The sequence below is a fragment of the Cnephaeus nilssonii genome (assembly GCF_951640355.1).
Source record: "Cnephaeus nilssonii genome assembly, chromosome: 6".
Lineage (NCBI taxonomy): Eukaryota > Metazoa > Chordata > Mammalia > Chiroptera > Vespertilionidae > Cnephaeus > Cnephaeus nilssonii.
This window is the reverse complement of record NC_137077.1, coordinates 15,816,176-15,836,323: the sequence shown is the minus strand read 5'-3', so window position 1 is coordinate 15,836,323 and position 20,148 is coordinate 15,816,176. Positions and strand designations below refer to the sequence as shown.

At 36.7% G+C, this 20,148-nt stretch overlaps 1 protein-coding gene across 5 annotated transcripts in view; it reads right to left on the bottom strand.

The window, feature by feature from the left end:
* The window catches only part of ANKS1B (ankyrin repeat and sterile alpha motif domain containing 1B), a gene marked incomplete at its 5' end in the record, with an annotated part of 797,243 nt that overhangs the window by 513,477 nt on the left and 263,618 nt on the right, over positions 1–20,148 (bottom strand). For all 5 annotated transcript variants that reach the window (XM_079773890.1, XM_079773888.1, XM_079773891.1 and 2 more), the window contains one exon: positions 165–345. In XM_079773890.1, the coding sequence (XP_079630016.1) occupies positions 165–345 (181 nt within the window). The remainder of the gene's footprint in view (positions 1–164; positions 346–20,148) is intronic.

Here is a 20,148-nt window from a genome sequence, read left to right as displayed (position 1 = left end):
ACCCACACTCTGACAAAAATCATAAAGCCCTACATTGCCTCACATGTAGGTGATCAAAGAACCCAGCACAATTTGTACAAAGGATTCCTCTTAATGAATCCAACTCATAAAGGCTTTAGTTTTAAAAGTTGAGAAATATAGCTGCATAAAGTGAACTGCTTTACCTGGATGGCCAGTTCCCTCTGTCTTGACCTCTGCGGTTCCCACAGAAGAGGTGGGTGGACTAACAGGAGGGCTGGAAGGGAAGCTCGTACACCCTGTAGACGTGTTGATTTCAAAATATTCTTGGTTATGATTCATCCGATGAAAATCCAGAGAAGACACAATAGAGGTTCGTTGTTTAGGCTAAAATAAATGAGCATGATGACAGTATTAATATGATCATGTTCATCTTTAGCCCCATCTCCACATCAGTTTAATCTAAGTGATGATTTTTTTTCCCAGTTAAACTATCTGGATTTATACTTAAAATATAACCGTGCTTTACAGAGGGACACTAAATAATCCCTTAATAAATTAAATAATGAAAAAAATATTTAATGAAAAACTATGATGGCATAGTTGATTAAATAATTTAGACTCTTTGTTAGGTTTCTCCAAAAGTATGTAAAAATGTAGTGCGCAGAATTTCTTTTAATGATCAATTTGGAAAGTTGCAATTATAAGTCACCTTTCAATCAACTAACATTTATGAAACATCTGGCATTTGCCAGACCCTGAGGATATAGAATCTAACAATAAAAGGGATCTCATGACATTGGAGCATTATTAGGGCAATTCTATTTTTTTTATTCTTTATATAGCCCAAGGAACGGTGGCATTAGATATTGTCCCCAAGTACCATATGTTGAAATTCTATCATCAGAATTAATTAAAGTTATATAGGGCATTTTCCAGGATCCAAGAAATTCTATTATCAGAATTAATTAAAGTTATATAGGGCATTTTCCAGGATCTGCTTGGTATTTGAGGTAAACTTTGATTTTATTTTTTAAGGGTTTTAATTAGTCCCCAAATAGCAAGAAAAGTCAACTTAAAAATAAAAGTTAAAATCATGGAGTAATGACACCTATAATCTACACCGTCAGTAATGGATTATTCCCAATAGCAGTTTTCTATTTTTTCCACATAGTTTTAAATATGTTCACTCTTTTTCCCTGCCTACAAGAGCTTCTCACATAGTCCTTCAAAAAAATAAAAAAATAGAAAGATTGCAGTCCTTTTGGCTATCAGAATTGTGTGCATTTCCCAAGAATCAATTCAAGTATTTTTACTTTTTATTCTTCTCATTCATATTACTGAAATAGTAACAATCTCACAATAATTAACAAGAGGTTAACTGCAATCTCTTTACAATAAGTTTCTTTCCCCAAAGTACAATTACTTTTGGTTTACTAATGTTTCCATTGGCCTCAAATATCTGTTAATTTAATCTGTACTTCACAGATTGTTTTCCTGCATAATATCTCAGCTGCCCTGTCTCTTCCAGATCATGGTTTTTAAAGTAGATATCATCTAGTCTATAATCTACACTAAATTATACCGACAGTATCTTTATTTTACAGGTTATTTTTTTATATAAAGGGTACAAATTATCACAATATGCTTTATTCTTTCACCATTGCAATATTTTAATGAAAAAGGCTGAGAGGCATAAATATTGTTATACAAGAAACTGCAAGTCATTTACTATTATGCCACATCAACTCAGTAATAGAATTCAAATGAGTACCCACAGGACTCAGATGCTTTTGAAGTATGAAAGACCAGGGTTCAATGTCAGCCTTGTTTTCTCATGAAATGTCTGTCCTTGAAGCTGCTGAATCTCAGTTTCACATTCAATGTTCTTTCCTCCAGACTGTATAACAGCAATTAAATGGCATGAACTATGGGCGGCTCTCCCAATAGAGCAGCCCACACCTTTCCCCCAAGGTGCATTTTCCTGCCTTTCTCTTTCTCCTAAGCTCTGGGCCCATTTCCTCTACAGCTCATTTTTCTGCCTCTGTGACTTTCTAAATAAACTTTCTCTTACAGAAAACAAAGTCATGAACTATGACACTAGCTGCAATAAAAATACAGGCATGTCCATTATCTTGGTCTTGTTTTATTGTGCTGTGTTGTGTTTTCGTTTCACTTTATAAACAGGCCATAAACCAAATTTTTATAATTTTCCTTGTCATAAACTTTATAAAGTTCAAGTTAACTGATGTATAGGACTTCTTTACATGTAAATGTTTCTTAAATAAATGTTTCTGAACCCGGACCACCCAAAGTTCTATTTATATACAAACACAATTTGTTATGCATAAAAGAATAAAAGCAATCAGGCTATATATATATTTTTTTTGCTACATGAATTCATTATACAGATATCTTCTGAGTGACTAAATTGCAGATACCAAGGTAAGCACTGTGGTAGGAACAGATAAATAGGACATTGTCTCTACGGTCCAGGTGATGATAAACTTTTGTTGGAAAAAGAATGGTGCATGAAGAAAGAGATAAGCCACCCAAGAATTATGCTTCAGTATAATATAGTACAGTGAAAAGGACTATGATAAGTGGAGGGACAGAATATAAAGGGAGCCCAAAGATGGGTCTCTACCTTAGGGAGGGAATCAGGAAATGCCTCCATGAGCAGGTGATTGGTGGCTGAGTTGAATCCTGATGAAGCAGAGGTGGGAAGCATGTGGTAGGCAGACAAAAGAGGATGGGGAGAAGGGAATACAAACTGTAAATAGTGGGGGTGGCTATAGTGCAGAGTACGTGAAGGGAGTGGCGGGTTCAAGATGTGGGATATTGTAAGTTGCAGGAGCCAAATCATAAAGGGCTCTAAATGCTATGCCAATGAGTTTGGTCTTTAACATGAACATTTTAAAAAAACCACTGAATGATTTTCAAGCAAGGTTTTCATAGCTGAGTTTGCATTTTAATAAACTTACTTTAGCAATTTAGAGAATAGATTGGTCAGGGTTGGACTTGAGGAAGGAAAACTAATTAGGAGGATGTTATAGAATTCCAGCCATGACATAATGAGATCCTAAGTAAAGCAATGGCAACAGGGTTAGAGATAGCAGATGGTTTTAGGAGATGCTAATGAGGTTAGCTTTTTAGTCTTGACATCTTATTGGATGGGAAGGTTGATTTTTAAGGGAGGAGTCTAGGGTGACTCACATATTTCTTGCTTGGGTAAATACCAGAAGATAAGTTCTTTAATGGGAAATACAAATGTATACACAGAAGCTTGAAAGATGTATGCTTGTTTGCTCTCAGGACTAAGTATAGACTGTCTAATGCATGGTCATGCAAATCTACATTTTATTTTCCCTTTCTTTCTTTGAGCAGAGTGCTATGATCTCACTGTAGCATAACTTCAAGTAAGATATCTGGAGAAAGGGAGCTAGGCTAATAGAAATTTGAAGGGAAGGAACCATTGATCAGTGATCACCTGACCCCATTCTTTTTTGCCTCTTCAGAACTGTCCATCTGCTATTACCCAGTGTGAGGATCAATGAGTGGAGGTAATTGCCCAAAGCTCTTTGAGCATCTGAGGTAATAAAAAGGAAGAATCATTATGGATCAGCAAACTACAGCCTCTGGCCCACATCTGGCCTGCCTCATGTTGCTGAAAATAAAGTTTTACTGGAACACATCTATGCCCATTCATTTACTTTGTGTCTAAATGGCAGAGTGAAGTTTAGACAGAAGCCATATTATCCACAGCACCTGAAATATTTACTGCCTGGTCCTATAGAGAAAACATTGGTCAACCCCTGTTCTAAGAGATCATTTTAGTGCTCAACAAAACCATAAGCATAGGTTCCCTGTTATTTCCAAGCCTTGTGTGCATTTAGGTTGGTGACAGGTAACTAATTCTGACTAATCGACTGTCTATAGAAGTGAGCCTTCTCCAACTCTCTCTTACTCTGCAGATGATGTAGTTCCAAGATGAAGGAGGGTCATTCAATCCACATTGGACCTTATAAGAAGTTGAGGTAAAACCTCCTTTATGTTAAACCACTGAGATTCTAGGTTGGTCTGTCGTGTCAGCTAGGACTACCTAGCCCCGTGGTCGGCAAACTGCGGCTCACAAGCCACATGCAGCTCTTTGGCCCCTTGAGTGTGGCTCTTCCACAAAATACCACGCCTGGGCGAGTCTGTTTTGAAGAAGTGGCGTTAGAAGAAGTTTAAGTTTAAAAAATTTGGCTCTCAAAAGAAATTTCAATCGTTGTACTGTTGATATCTGGCTCTGTTGACTAATGAGTTTGCCGACCACTGACCTAGCCTAACTAACACAGAATCAGTGGATCAGAGCGATTAAATTATTTACTCAAGATCACATAAGTAGCAAGCAGAAGGGCTTCAAAGAGAAGGAAAGTCCATGTGTTCACATCTAGACACAAGCAAATGGTGCCTCAAAACACAAAGCACAAGGGCAGGATTAAAGAAATATCTGTATGGAGAAATGAAATAATAATAATAAGAGAAAGAACAAAGAGATAGTAGCATTATTAAAAATGGAGATAGGCCTGAAATATTCCCTTTAATACATCCACTTAAAAACAAAACAAAACACTATCCTGATGGAATCCTGCCAAGCCATTCAGTGTAAGAAAGAAAAGTGTTTTCACAAAAATGTTGAAATTACAAATGGAATTTTCCAAGTTTCAATTTGTAAAATGAGTTGCACTTGTGTTCACTGTGATTCCTCCTTGAAAACATCTCCCTCCCTCACCTGTGGTCCAGCACTCGTCTCTCCCTACTTTCCCAAGGACTTGCTCCCACACATATTTACCTCAGAATCAGCAAACTACAGATCTTGGGCCAAATCCAGGCTTCTGACTATTTTTTAATGACAGGGGGGTGAAGGGGGGCAAAGGAAAAATAATATTAATGGCAGGTAAAAATTACACGAGATTCACATTTCAGTGTCCATAAATAACATTTTATTGGAACATATACATGCCCATTCATTATATATGACCTATGGCTGCTTTCATACTATCACAGCAGAGCTGAGCAGTTACAGCAGAGGCTCTAAGACCCACAAAGCCTGAATTACTTTATTCTCTGGTCCTTTACAGAAAAAGTGGGTCACCCCTGTGATAGAGTGATTAGGAAATGTCTCTGAGGAGCTGAAATTGAACAGATACACGAATGACTGTGATTCAGGACCAGCTCCATAGAGTTGTTGGAACCAGTGCAACGTGAAGATGTGGGGCCCCTTGTTCCAAAAGCAGATATGAAACCAAGCTTTCCTTTCTTCCATGGTCTCTTTCTAGGTCTGTCATGTAGTGTTAGTTGCTACTTAATGTCTCATTCCCTTGGGCACTGGGACACTCACAGGATGAGAGCAGATTCTCACAGGCACCCAGAGGTTCTGTCCTGCCACTTGGCGTGTGCACCTCATCTCTATCCTCCCCATGTTCAGGGTCTCACTGCTAAGAACACCCCCGATAAGGTGGGGAGATGGTGGGAGGTGAACCACAGATGAGCCAAGGCTCCAAGTCCCAGCACAGGCTCCATGTTCACACAGACTTCACTTAGAAAACAAATCCTATATAATAAAAGTCCAGCGACCGAACGACGGAATGATCAGAACGACCAGTTGATATGACACATACTGACCACCAGGAGGCAGGTGCTCAACACAGGAGCTGCCCCCTGGTGGTCAGTGCACTCCCACAGTGGGAGCACTGCTCGGCTGACCTGGATGAGTGGCTGCTCCCACAACAGGCCGATCCCCACAGGCCACGCCCCCCCTACCAGTGCACAAATCCTGTGCACCGTGCCTCTAGTTCAGAGATAAAAATCATTAAGAAATGTAGACAGTTGACCAAGAGCATTAAGCCCCAAGCATGAGGCCCTTCTGAGAGTGACGCCCATTGGGACTGCACTGGTCCCACATCCATGAAGCCAGTGCCATCTTAGGTTATTACCTTAAAAAAAGAGTAATGTGCGAATTTACTGGTGTCACATACAGAATGGCATGCATTTCCTACCCTTACTTTGGATTCTCTTAATCAGAACCAATTACCATAAGAATCTCTTTACATTCGGTAAAGATGTAAATGAACTAATATATTCTGATACAACCTTAATAATTTCATGGCATTTCTGCAACCCAGACAGATACGATTCATTTTTGAGTAAAATAAGAACACGCAACTCCTGATTAGGGTGAGAGCTAGGCAATGTGTGCATTTACTTTCAAGTGTTTTCTGGATTGGAATGTAACTTTCAAATATGCACTTTACGTTTCCTCCTCTGTTGTTTTCACATTACTTAAACTAATGGACATTTTTAAAATCCACTTACTTGGATTTAAAATCATTTGAATTCACTTAATTTCATTATAAAGGGACCTCATCAACCTCCTAATAAAATGTCAAGTAGGACTAGAGGGACATTCTGGTGTCAGTACAAAGACAAAGTGGTGCTAGAAAAAGTCAATGGTGGTATTAAATTATTCAAGCAAATCTCAAGTTCAGAATGACTTCCAAGGGAAGATGGCTGAAAGACAGAAAATTAGCAAGTGACATCCATAAACATATGTGGAAATGACAGACTCTCCATTCAAACACCGAACCATTGATAAATTATGTCAAGTCAATGGTAATAAATTAGATGCTTTCTTAAATTTTTTCCAAACCTGAGATGGAGGTGGCATGGTAAAAAAATGGGAAGCTAGACCAGTAGTATTTTCTTTTAGAATTTTAATCAACCTAGAATATTTTTTGTATCTGGTATATGGCAAAAAATTTAATTCTAAATATTTTCCCCCAAAATGATAGCCTACTAGCCAATACCATCACATCTTTGCTGATTTGAAATGCTACCTTTATTACACTAAATTTCCAAATATGACTGGCTTTACATTGCTGGACTGGACTACATTCCCACTGATCTACTTGTCTATTCCCGTGCTAATATCACACTCTCTCAATTACTGTTTGACTTCTCCTACTTCTAGAAATTTTAGTAAATGGCTTCTGGATTTCTTTGATTCTTCCTCTTTTTTATATTTTGGGAGTATTCTATAATTTGGTGTTCTAAAGCACTCCCCTTAATTTATTCAAAAAAGTACTAGTGACCATCAGCCATGTTTCAGACATTATTCTAGGCTCTGGGGCTACCTCAGTTAACAAATAAGATAAGGCATGACATTTTGAGGCATTTTTTTATGACTTTAGGTGTAACAATCTTATTTTTTTGTGTAACTTACAAAGTGATCCCCCAATAAGTCTAGCCTCCACCTGACTTCATACATAGTTATTACAACATTATTGATTATATTCCCTATGCTGTACTTTACATCCCCATGACAATATATCATTAGTCTAATGATCCTATTTTTAATTTTCAAAGAAATCCATTTTAAAATAGCTTTGTCTTAATTTTATGAATTCAAGAACTTCTCAAATCTTCCTGAGGATACTGATTATAATATTTTTCTTGCATTAACTCTGTCTTCTCAGAGGTTATTTACTTTGTTCATTGAGCTTGGTTCCTCTCTTTTCAGTTGAACTTCTTTCAGAAGCTCCCAAATGCCTCTGATTATACCACTATCTGCTTTTCATTGCTGCTATGGAGTTATTCTTATTTGTATACTTATTTTACCATTCTAATTGCATTTCAGGAGAGAGAAGATGTAAACAGTTGGGATCAGTTCACCATCTTGAGTTAGAATTCTCCTGTGTCTCAGTCTTGATCACTTTTAAACCTGTATGGAGAGGGAGTCTAGACAACAACTCGGTAGGGGTAAATATTATTAAACTTTTATTCAGATGTCATACAAATGGAAAATAATATTTTCTTCTTTTCAGTAAAAGGGAAAAAAAGCCTTAATATGGAGTACAGTTTTTTTTGTGTTTGTTTTTATTTTGGTCACGAATATAATAGTTGATATGATTAAGGCTTATTCTGAAGATATAGAACTTCTTATCTTCAGGTAAGCAAAATACCATTCCTCTGCTATATATATTATGGACAAACATAGACAGGCAAAAGTGGGTGTGAGCAAATATCAAGTACCCAAGGGGAGGTAACAAGCTTCTAGGAACTTAAAATTTGTTATCTCGTTTAAGCCTATAAGATTGGTATTGAAAGTAGCTATTCCTCGTTCTATTTGGCAGTGAACTTGAGATTGAGAGATAGTCTCACAGTTAACAAATGGGAGAGCTGAAATTAAAACACAGTTATATGGAATTTTAAATTGCTTCTCCCCCCAGCCCCCCGCCAGGACACCACACTATAGATAAAGCAAAAAGAAGCAACATAAAGTACAGGTAGAGCAAGAGCCTAATAGCTCTTGAGTTTCTATATTTACATCAACGAGCAATTTTCCTACTCTCCAGTCTACTGACAGCATTGATTTTTTTAAATCATTGATTTAAAGGGTGTTGGAGAAAATACAAGTGGGTGCAACACAGGAACAAATGGAATCTAATTCAACTATGTATTAAGCCCTACAGTTATTCAGTGTTGAAAGGCACAAATTTTTAAAATCTTTATATTTTATGCTTTTCTCCATTAATTCATTTCATTTTATATAGAGATATTTGGCTATGGATTAACATATATTCTCATCTTTTATTGAAAGAAACAAATTATAAAACTGTTAATACATCCATAGTATTTAACATATATAAACATGAGTGTAAAATTTTTAAATGAAAAATATGTAATATATGTTTCTTCATATGAGTTTCTTCATACAAGTTATTCAAACCTGAATTGGAAATACTATATATATATATATATATATATATATATATATATAGAGAGAGAGAGAGAGAGAGAGAGAGAGAGAGAGAGAGAGAGAGACATGAAAGGGTATTAGAAGTTTTGGGTTTTATTCTAGTTTTATTCAATAAAAGTGTTGTTGCTCTGGACTGAATATAGATATTAAAAACCTGGAGAATGTTTTTTACCTCCAAATCATGAAGTTGATTCTCAAAGAAGCTTCTCCCAGCATTAAAATAGTCATGACTTTCTTGCAAAAAATATTTTTGAACTAGGTATTCAAATATTCAAATATCTGTTTTTCCAGGGTCACTGTACCATTTTACTTTCCACAAGCAATGTATGTGTTTCTCCATATACTTGCCATCATTTGGTGTTGTCACTACTTTTTATTTTAGTCATTTTGATAGATGTAGTGATAGCTCATTGGGGTTTTAATTTGCATTTCTCTAATTGTTAGTGATGTTGAACATCTTTTCATGTGCTTCTTTGCCATTTGTATATACTCTACAGGGAAATGTCTCTTCATGTCTTTGGCCCATTTTCTAATTGGATTGCTTGTTTTTATATGACTGTTTAGTTTTGAGTATTCTTTATATATTTTAGAAACTCTTACTTAGCAGGTGTGTGGTGTACAAATGTTTCCTCCAGTCTCCACTTGTCTTTTCATCACTTAACAGTTTTTCATGAAGCAAACATTTTTAATTTTGAGAAAGCACAATTTGTCAATTTTCCCTTTGATGGATAATGCACTTTACCTAGCTCTAGATTCAAAAAAGTAACTCCTATAATTTTTTTTCTAAAAGTTTTCTAATTCTACATTTCACATTTAGGACTGTTATCCATTTAAGTTAATTTTTGTTTAAGGTATGAGACTTAGGACAGATGTTTGCCTATGGATGCCCAATTGCTCCAACACCATTTGTTGAAAAGGCTATCTTTTCTCCATTGAATTGCTCTGACACCTCTGTCAAATACCAGTTGGGCATATTTGTGTAGGTCTATTTCTGGGTTCTCGCTTCTGTTCCATTGTGCCCATCCCTTTGCTAATATAGTCTTGAATACTGTAACTATAAAATAAATCTTAACATTGGGCAGACTAGTTCCTCCCAGTTTATTTCAAATTTGTTTTAGTTATCCCAATTCCTTTATATTTCTATGTAAATTCTAAAATAATCTTGTATATATCTTTAAACAATCTTGCTGGGATTTTGAGAGAAATTACATTAAACTTGTATATCAATTGGGGGAGAATTTACATCTTTACTATTGAGTCTTCTAATCCATAAACACTCTCTCTACTCTTATTTGCATTTTTTATATCTTTTACCACTATTTTGTACACAAGTCCTATATATGTTTTGTTAGATTTCTCTTTGCTTTGTGTGATTATAAATAATATTGTATTTTTAATTCCAGTGTCCATGTGATTTTTGAGAGTTTATAGAAACGCAATTGATTTTTTAAATTTTTTTTTCATCCTGTAACCATGTTGAATTAACTTATTAGTAGGAGGGTTTTTTTGTAGATTCATTGGGATTTCCTACCTAGACAATTATGTCATTTGCAAATGGAAGAGTTTTATTTATTCCTTTCCAATCCACATGCCTTATGCCTTTTTTTTTTAATTGCACAGCCAGAACTTTCAGTGCTATGTTGAATAACAGTGATGTGTGAGTGAACATATTCATTTTGTTCACATTCTGAGGAGAAGCATTCAAATTTTCACTATTAAATATTTAAATATTAGCTATAGAATTTTTATAGATGATCTTGATCAAGTTGAGGAAGTTCTCTGTTGTTTCTATTTTTCTGAGATTTTTTTAAAAATCATGAATGGCCCTAGCTGGTCTTGCTCAGTGGATAGAGCATCGGCCTGTGGACTGAAGGGTCCCAGGTTCGATTCCAGTAAGGGGCGTGCAGGAGGCAGCTGATCAATGATTCTCTCTCCCTCTTCCTTCATCTCTGAAATCAATAAAAATATATTTAAAAATCATGAATGGATCTTGAATTTTGTTGATGTCTTTTTCTGCTTCAACGATCATGTGGTTTTTCTTCTTCATTAATTTTCAACCAGTCTTATATCCCTGGAATAAACTCCACTTGGTCATGGAGTATAATGCTTTTTATATCTTGCTGAATTCTACTTACTAATAGATGGTTAAGAAATGTTGTGTCTATATTCATGAGGGATACTGCTCTGTGGTATTTACTTTTTGTGTTATTGGGCGTTTTTAGTGTTTTTGTTTTGTTTTGTAATGTTTGGTTTTGGTATTAGGGAAATACTACCTTCATAAATGAATTGCAAAGTTCCTCTCTTGTTTCAGGAAAAAAAAATATTTAGAATTGAACTTAATCATCCTTAAGCCCTGACCAGTGTTGCTAAGTGGTTAGAGCATAGGTCTGTGCACTTGAAGGTTGCAGGTTCAATGACCACCATAGATCGAGGTGCGTCAGGGAGGCAATCAATCACATCAATGTCTCTCTCTCTCCTCTCTCTCTCTTTCTCTCTTCCCCTCTTTCCCATCCCTTCCACTTCCTAAAAATCAACAAAAAAAATATCTTCACTCCTAGGGTGAGGATTAAAAAAAAAATCTTCTTTATCCGTTACAATTCTCCAGCAAAACCAACATGTTTTTCTTGTAAGATTTATAAATTATGAATTCAATTTCCTTAATAGCTACAGGACTATTCCTGTTACCTTTTTCATATTGGGTGAATTGTGCTAGTTTGTTATTCATTTACGCTAAATTGTCAAATGCATGTGGGTAGAGTGGTTTGCAATATTCCTTCATTGACCTTTTAGTGTCTGTAGGTCTGTAGTAATATTTCCTGTTTCATTTCTGATATAGGCAATTTGTGTCTTTGTTTCTTTTTTCAATTTCTGTTTAAGAACAGCAGGAGGTAATTGTATAATGATTTATAGAAGATATGTTTTGAGCAGCCAAAACAGGAAGCATATGCTACTGTGTGCATGAGAGCAAAGAATTTTTTTACAAATAAATGTGCAGTATGCATTGCTTTTTAACCCACCAAAAGTCATTCTGCTTTCCAATTCTTACTTTACATCATTACTAATAATACCTCTCATTAAATACGTGCTGTGTCGGGCATCCTACAATATACTTTTCATGCAAATACAACCAGTGAAAAGTGAATGTTATTTATCACATTTTACAGATTGGGAAATTGAGACTTCTCAAAGGATACTCAGTAACTTTCAAAGACAGTTTTACAATTCAGCTCTCTCAACACTTCAAAGCAATGCATACACTTTCCATTGCACCATGCTATATTTATTTTTCTCTACAATTACCCCAAATGTCTTCCTATATAATAAAATAATGGCACCCCCTTTTTTTGGTTTGGTTAGTAAGAAAATTACAGTTTAAAAGAACATTTTATCCGAAGTACAGGGTGGACAAAAGTAGTTTTACAGTTGTTCATATGGAAAATAATACAATAATTAATATGTAATGATACAAGAATAAACTCTGTTTCATGTATTGACAACTGTAAACCTATGTTTGGCCACCCCTGTATATGTAAAAGCAATTGCGATGAGGGTTATCACCAAGAAGTAAATAAATAGTAGGTAGAAGAAAGAGGTTAAGGTTCAAACCAGAAAGATGTTACAGTACAAGTACTTACATAGATGAATTTAAGATGATATAAAGTTTTAAGAATAAGTTCAATACACAGGACTTCCTTTGTAATAAAACACTATCAGTGTCATGGAAGTTTATGTCATACTCGAGGCCCGGTGCATGATATTCATGCACGGGGAGGGAGGGGTCCCTCAGCCTGGCCTGCGCCCTCTCGCAGTCCAGGACCCCTCGAGGGTATGTCCAGGGCTCTTGCAGTCTGGGACTCCTTGCTCCTTATCGCTTGCCTGCAGTGGAGGCGGGAGAGGCTCCCGCCACTGCCGCTGCGCTCACCAGCTGTGAGCCTGGTTTCTGGCTGAGTGGCACTCCCCCTGTGGGAGCGCACTGACCACCAGGGGGCAGCTCCTGCATTGAGCATCTGCCCCCTGGTGGTCAGTAGACATCATAGCAACTGGTGGTTCTGCTGTTCGGTCGATTTGCATATTAGGCTTTTATTATATAGTATGATGATAGAGTTTTTTAAATGAAGATATGTATTCAAAATAATTTTAGCAAACACTTTCAACTCTTTCTTCTGCTAAGTATTATTCTAAAACACATATCAAAATGCACATTAATAAAAGTTTTTATTTTCTCCCTGTCCCATCTTTGGTGATGGAATACTCAAAAGATTGATAGGAAGGGATATAAAGCAAATCTGTATTTTTAAACCTATAAATTGAGTAATCAGTTTCCAGATAATCAAAAATTGGCACGACTTATATGTAAACTTTGCTTAGAGTGCCCTTAAAGAAAAAAAATCATTAAATGCTGAAACAGTCTATAAGCCTAAAATCCCTTGCTTTATCTTTACATCAATGAGCAAGCTGAGCACAGCTGGTGTGGCTCAATGGTTGAGTGTCAACCTATGGACCAGGAAGTTATGGTTAGATTTCCGGTCAGGGCACATGCCCAGGTTGCAGTCTCAATCCCCAGTGGGAGGCGTGTAGGAGACAGCCAATCAATGATTATCTCTCATCACTGATGTTTCCATCTCTCTCCCTTCCTCTCTCTGAAATCAATTAAAAAAAAAACACATGTTTTTAAAAAATGAGCAGGTTGAACACTCAATTCATTAGTGTCCTAAATTCAAAAGCACCTATATGTTTCCTTCTCGGTCCCATAGGTAAAAGTTATTGACACCTATATTCAAGACAGAATGAGATTTGGAGTGAGACAGAATTGGATTCAAATACCAGTGCCCATATTTACAGTTTAGTTTTGAAATATAATAATATAACCTGCTGTGTAAAATCATTGTCTGGATTAACTGAGATAATGTAAATGGATCACTTAGGATAATGCCTACTTCCAAGTAAAGGACAGATGGTTTTTTCTTCCCTTAGTACAAGATGTAGCATAGATGTAACCTGCCTGAAAGCAGACACTGAAGCGTTAAATCACAACAAGGCACTCCGATTGGCTGGCAGAATCATCAAATTAAATGGAGAAGACAGTGACAGGGCCCCACTGCTAATCTGCGAAGGTGAGAGTTGAAAGAACAGGGAGAATCAGTAGGTTTAGAAGAATATACAGCACATAGACTTATTTTTCCAGTATTTAAAGCATCTGCCCTGGAAATTGTAGTGACTGCATTAAGCAGAAAGCTGTCAATGGGGCCCTGGTGGGAAATAAGGGCCAAAGACCCTGGTAGAACCTCCCTAAGCAGCCACCCATCCTGATTTAAGAAGTGAGGGCTCAAGGCAATGGACTGTGAAGCTGGGGAGGAAGAAGGGAAGGTGGAACATAGGAATACTCCCCAGCTCTGCCCACTAAGGGGACCTTGGAACAGTGACATCCAATGGCAATAAATGTACTTACAGGCAGTCCTCGGGTTACGTCGGACTCGACATACATCGTTTCGTGGTTACGTCGCCTTCTCCCATTTATTTATTTTTTAAAAAAAGTTCCGTCATTTCGACATGTGTACATATGTGCTTTATGTTTTTTATTATTTATTTACCACAAGTAAAGGTCAGGAATTGTTATCTTTCTTCTAATTTTTTTTTTACTGTTTCACTTCATTACTGCTGTGTGTGTGCTCCATGTGAGTGACGTAGGTGCTTATGTAGGTGGGTTCCCACTTACGGCGAAAATCACGTTACGTCGCACCATAGGAACGGATCTCTGACATAACCTGAGGAACTACTGTAGTGACCAAATCTTGGCATCTAACTACCATTTTCCACTAAAAGGAAGTAGAGCTTCTTGGAGAAATGGCTGGTTCCACATCTGGGACTGGAAATGTGTATATGAGCTAAGCCTAGAATATCTTATTCTTCCAGAATGATGAAGTACTTGAAGAATGATGAGGATATGTCAAAGGACACAGATGGGCTCCCTTTGGCAACATTAGGACTCATTTGAGCATCAAAACAAATGATAGTAATGGAGCATATAACGCACTGAATAAAATAGGAAAACATGAGTCTGCACAAATACACATATATAAATAAATAAAATAAATGTAATGTTTTATGAGAAATGGGATGTTAATATAGTTTCAAAGTACATACCACAAGTGCTTATAACTTACAGAAGGAAAGAGTAACTTTACAGTGGATAAGCCTGGGAGACACAAACTTAATCAAGTGATCAAGGTGAATATCATCAGGAATAAGACAAATCAAAAAGGATACAATAAAAAAAAAATCTTCTACATCTTTCTGAAAAAGATGAAAATAGCCTGAATCCAATTATGAGGAAATATCAGACAAACCCAAATGGAGGGACATTCTGTAAAGTAACTGACCTGTTATCTTCAAATGTGTCATGGTTTTAAAGTCTAGAAAAGACTGAGGAATTGTTCCAGGTCAAATGAGATGAGAACTAGACACAATATATGGTTCTGGACGGGATCATATTACCATAAAACATATCATTATGACAACTGGTGATACTTGAATCGGGTTATAGGATTCAATGCTAGTAACATGTCAAAGTTCAATATCTGATGTTGATAGTTGTTTTCTGGTTAAGGATAAATGTCCACGTTCGTAAGAAATAACATGCCAAAGTATTTGGAGCTGATGGTATCAGCAACTTACAAATAATTCCAGGCAAAAAGGTCTTTATATTGTTTTCTAATTTTGCTGTAACTTTTTGATTGTTTCAAAATAATAATATTAAAACTTGAAAATTACTGTGAGAAATGTAGAAGATAAGTTAGAAGCAGATGAGAGTGCCAGCAAGGGAGCCATTATGGAAGCTATTTCAATAATCAAGTCAAGAGCAGGTGAACTAAGACATTTGCAGTGGGAACAAAGAAAAGAGGAAAGCTTTGGCAGATATTAAGGAAACGGAATTGAGATGGTTTGGTTTGCTATTTAGATAGGGAGAGAAGAAAAGGGAAGGCTCTAGGGCAACTCAAATTTCTGGTTTGGCAAACCGATTAGATGATAGTACCATTAATATAAGGAAAACAGAGATGTTTTTGGAGTAAGTAAGCTGATGTAATGGCAAATAAGTATAATGAGCCTTATTATCCAAACACTCTAGGCTACTTGACCAAATAAAGTATACGAGGTATTTTATTATCATGTTAAGCTGAATTTGTACTCTCTGAACTCATGTTTCCACAAGAAAGGTAATTCCATTAGAGTAACATTCTTGGCCTATTCTCGCTTCACTCATATCTCCCCATGGAGTGAGAATTGTTCAGCTGCAAAATGTCTTTGGGGAAAGAACTAAGCATTCCAGGCTCTGCTCCTTCTGGGTTTCTCCTCTTCAGAGCCAACATGTCAGCATAATCTACACATTCCTGATCTTCTGTATCAAAACCACCTTGTAGATGGCTGTGATGTATGTTTAATTCAGGGGCAAAGTTACAGCAAGCACATTTAGCCACATATCCAGAATCATATTGTCCAATCAGTTCTACAGTAACAATAAAAATTATGACATTTTATTTTAATTTGTCTAACTTCTATATCATATCTCTCAACTGGTTCTGAATCTAGGAGAGAAAGAAAACAATGTAGCTAATTTGTATAACAAACTCAAACAATTATGTAAACTTTTTTATTGTTCATAGGGACTAATATAGTGCTTGAAACAAACTTTGAATTGAATTCAATCAATGTAAAATATAATGATGCTAAATAATACTGTATTATAGTGAAAAATATAGGCCCTTCTAATTACTTGTTTTTCAGTTTTAGGAATTTAACACCATTGATTCAAAACTTGTTTTTCAACAGGGTACAGTATACTTATTTTACTTTTCTTCATACATAAAACAGAAATTATAATGGCCCTGTTATCTGATAATGATTGCTCAGAGAATTAAGTAAGTAATATATAGATACCATTCTGTAACAGACTAAATGAATGACACAGATTTATTGCTTAGTCATCATGTCCCCTTTCTCAACAGTGTAAATTAGTGCAGAATGAGTGGGAAAACCGAACCAGAATGGAATTGCTAGGGTCATCTATAAAGAAGCATATCAAGTGACCTATATCATGTTTCCTAGATTGTGTGTTGTGGATCACTAGTTGTGAAAAATAATAATGGGTTTCCAAGAGTGGAAGTGGAGAAAGGCTATGAAAAATCCTTCAGTGCAGAAAAGTGTTTAACCCTGTAATTCCCTAATACATTTGACCACTGGAACATTTTTTTACTCCAGAAACATCACTCAGAATGAGTACTTCACAGATATTGAGACATTCTGATTGAGGGGAAGAGGGTAGAATATGTGGTTAGGACTTCTTGATTTATTAGAATACCCTATGGTGAATTTGGCACAGCATTAAGTGAAAAAACTATAAAAACCTTGCTCATTCTATTGTGCTCCCTGGGAAGTGTATATACCACTTTATCTACCTAATTTCTATTCAAATATAAAGCTCCATTTGTGTACATTTGTGTACCCTCTTCCTAGAATAGCTTTCCCTGGCTTTTACCCAACCATACTCTGTTAATTAAAATTATACTTATTGAGCACCTATTATGTACTAGGTGCTGTTATAGGTGCTAGGATTGAGCATATAATAATCATAATAGTACATTGTTCTTATTCTTATGGAAAAATCCATTCGAGTGGGAAAGACGCTGACCAACACATAAATGCTAAGTCAGGTTTAAAATATGTTACAAAGGAAAAACTAGCATAAAGGAGCTAGAACATGAAGTTGAGGCTACTTTATATTCAGTGGTCAGAGAAGGCCTCCTCATAGTGGCATCTAAATATGATCTGAAGGAAGAAAGATAATGAGCCACATAAGTCAGTGGGAGAAGGGCATTCCAGACAAGTCCATGACGAGTATAAAAAAACATAAGGCAGGAACTGTTTGGCTTATCTGAGGCAGTGTAGAAAAGACAGCATGGCTGGAGTAAAGTGAGCTAGGTGGAGACTGACAGGAGATCGATTAAGAGGTTAAAGAGAGAGTCAAATTATATAAGGTGATGGATGATTTTAGTCTGAGTGAGATGGAAAGACATTGGAAGTTTAGCAGATGAATAACATGATCTGATTTATGTAAGTCCACCTGCCAATTGGTAAAAGAATAATAAGGGCACAACAGTCATTGCCAGGAAACAGAGTGAAAAGCTTTTTCAAAAGTCCAGGCAAACGTATTAATGGTTTATACAATAGTGGCAGATTCAAGATATATTTTGAAAAGAAAACTAGAGGAACAATTTTTAAACTTTTTTTTTAAAATCTCAGGACCATTTCATACCCTTAAAAATTACTGGAAACCCTAAAGAGTTTTCGTACAGGGGGGTAATATCTATAACTATTTAGTATATTAAAACTGAGATACTTTTAAAACATAGGAATTCAAATGCACATTTCATTAGCCATCAGAGCTATGATGTCACTGCACATCATCGTACAACAATGGAAAACTCCATCAAGCGCTTTTACAAATAAGAGTGGGAAGGGAAAAATATCTATACTAATAAAAGCCTTGGGGGTGATCAGGCCAGCAGGGGAGGGTATTTGGGGGCAATCAGGCCTGCAGAGGAGCAGTTAGGTGTCAATCAGGCCAGCAAGGGAGCAGTTAGGGGGCAATCAGGCAGGCAGGTGAGCGGTTAGGAGCCAGCGGTCCTGGATTGTGAGAGGGATGTCCAACTGCAGGTTTAGGCCCGATTCCACAGGGATCAGGCCTAAACCTGCAGTTGGACATCCCCCGAGGGGTCCCATATTGGAGAGGGTGCAGGCTGGGCTGAGGGACACCCTCCCCAGTGCACGAATTTCGTGCACTGGGTCTCTAGTGTTTGTATAATTATGAACAGTTTTGACCTCACAGACCTCCTGAAAGGGTCTTTGAGACTGCCAAGGGGTCCTGAACCATAGTTAAGAATTGTTGGCCTAGAAGGTTTTCTGATGGGTCGGATGTGACCGTGTGAGAAAAAGAAAAGAATCAAGAATGGGATCAAATTCTTTACCCTGTGCTGCCATGAACTGAAATGCAAAGTTTAGTGCCACACATGTTAAGCTTAAAATGCTTTTTAGACATTTATTTGAGATTTAGGGTAGCTGGCTGGATCTGAGTCTGAGTTCAGGGAAGTGGCATCTAAATATGATCTGAAGGAAGAAAGGGCTGGACATAAAAGTTTAGGAGTCATCAGCATATAGATAGCATTTAAAGCCCTGGAACTGGATGCGAATACACAGGGAATGAATGTAGATTGAGAGAAATCTGAGGATAATCCCTGGGATTATTCATTCAATCAATGAATTCCATCAGTGAAAATCTAAATGTTATCTCTTTAGAACACAGTCTCCCTCAGCCGATTAAAGGTTCTTTGAGATCATTTTTATATGTAAATATTCTTTTATGATGCCCAGCATCCAATAAGCACTCAACTCTGTTTACTGAATGAATAAATAAATAAAGTAACAATGTGCTCTGTGGTGCATTCATAGCTACATTCCATCATTTTAGAACAGGCAAGAGTAGGAAGTTGAAGTGATCAACTTCAGATTCATACATTAGGTCTACTATTCATCACTCGGTCAAACAGGTTCCCATGAATTGAGAGGCAGAGGTACTGCAGGCCTTTAACTTTACCCAGGGCAAGTCAATAACAAGGGATGAGATTAGGTTTCAAATTCTAGTTCCCACTGAAGACATTTAAAACAATAATGCCAACTCTACTTTCTAGACATTTTATTTTTTAAGGAAATTTTTCCCAGAGAAATTTCCATCTATGCATTCTTATTCAGATTGCCTAGAAATGCTCTTGGGAGAAAGACATGCCAAAGAATGGCACCCGCTGAGATTTTTATGAATGCGGAAGAAAAAAACCTGAGTAACCACACAAAAGAAAAAACACCCATTTAATAAAGTCTGCTGCTGTTAATAGCAATGTGGGAACAAAATTCAGAGAATCAGATTTTATGCTTAGAAAAGGAGATGAATTTTTTTTACATGTAGAGAGGGTCAGTAATAAATCATTCACCATTTTCATCGTGGATAAATCCAGCCAAAGTTTCATAAAAAAAAAAGAGGATGAATAATATTCTACTGGCATATGATTGACATGGCATCTATAAAGAATGATGGTGATTTTATTCATTAATGGAATATACAGCTTGTAGTGGGTGCTTTTTAGATTCTGGATTTTCCCTTCAGCCTGACTCAATTCTGTGTCCTTCATCTTTATTGGCTTCTCTCACATCCCAAATTTCAGTTCATATCTCCACGGCTCTCGTATGCAGACACCTCTATGGGATGAAATGCTGGAGGTTGGGATTACCTCCTAGTTAGCCAGAAGCATTCTGGGTAGATTTGAATGACTTAAGGAACT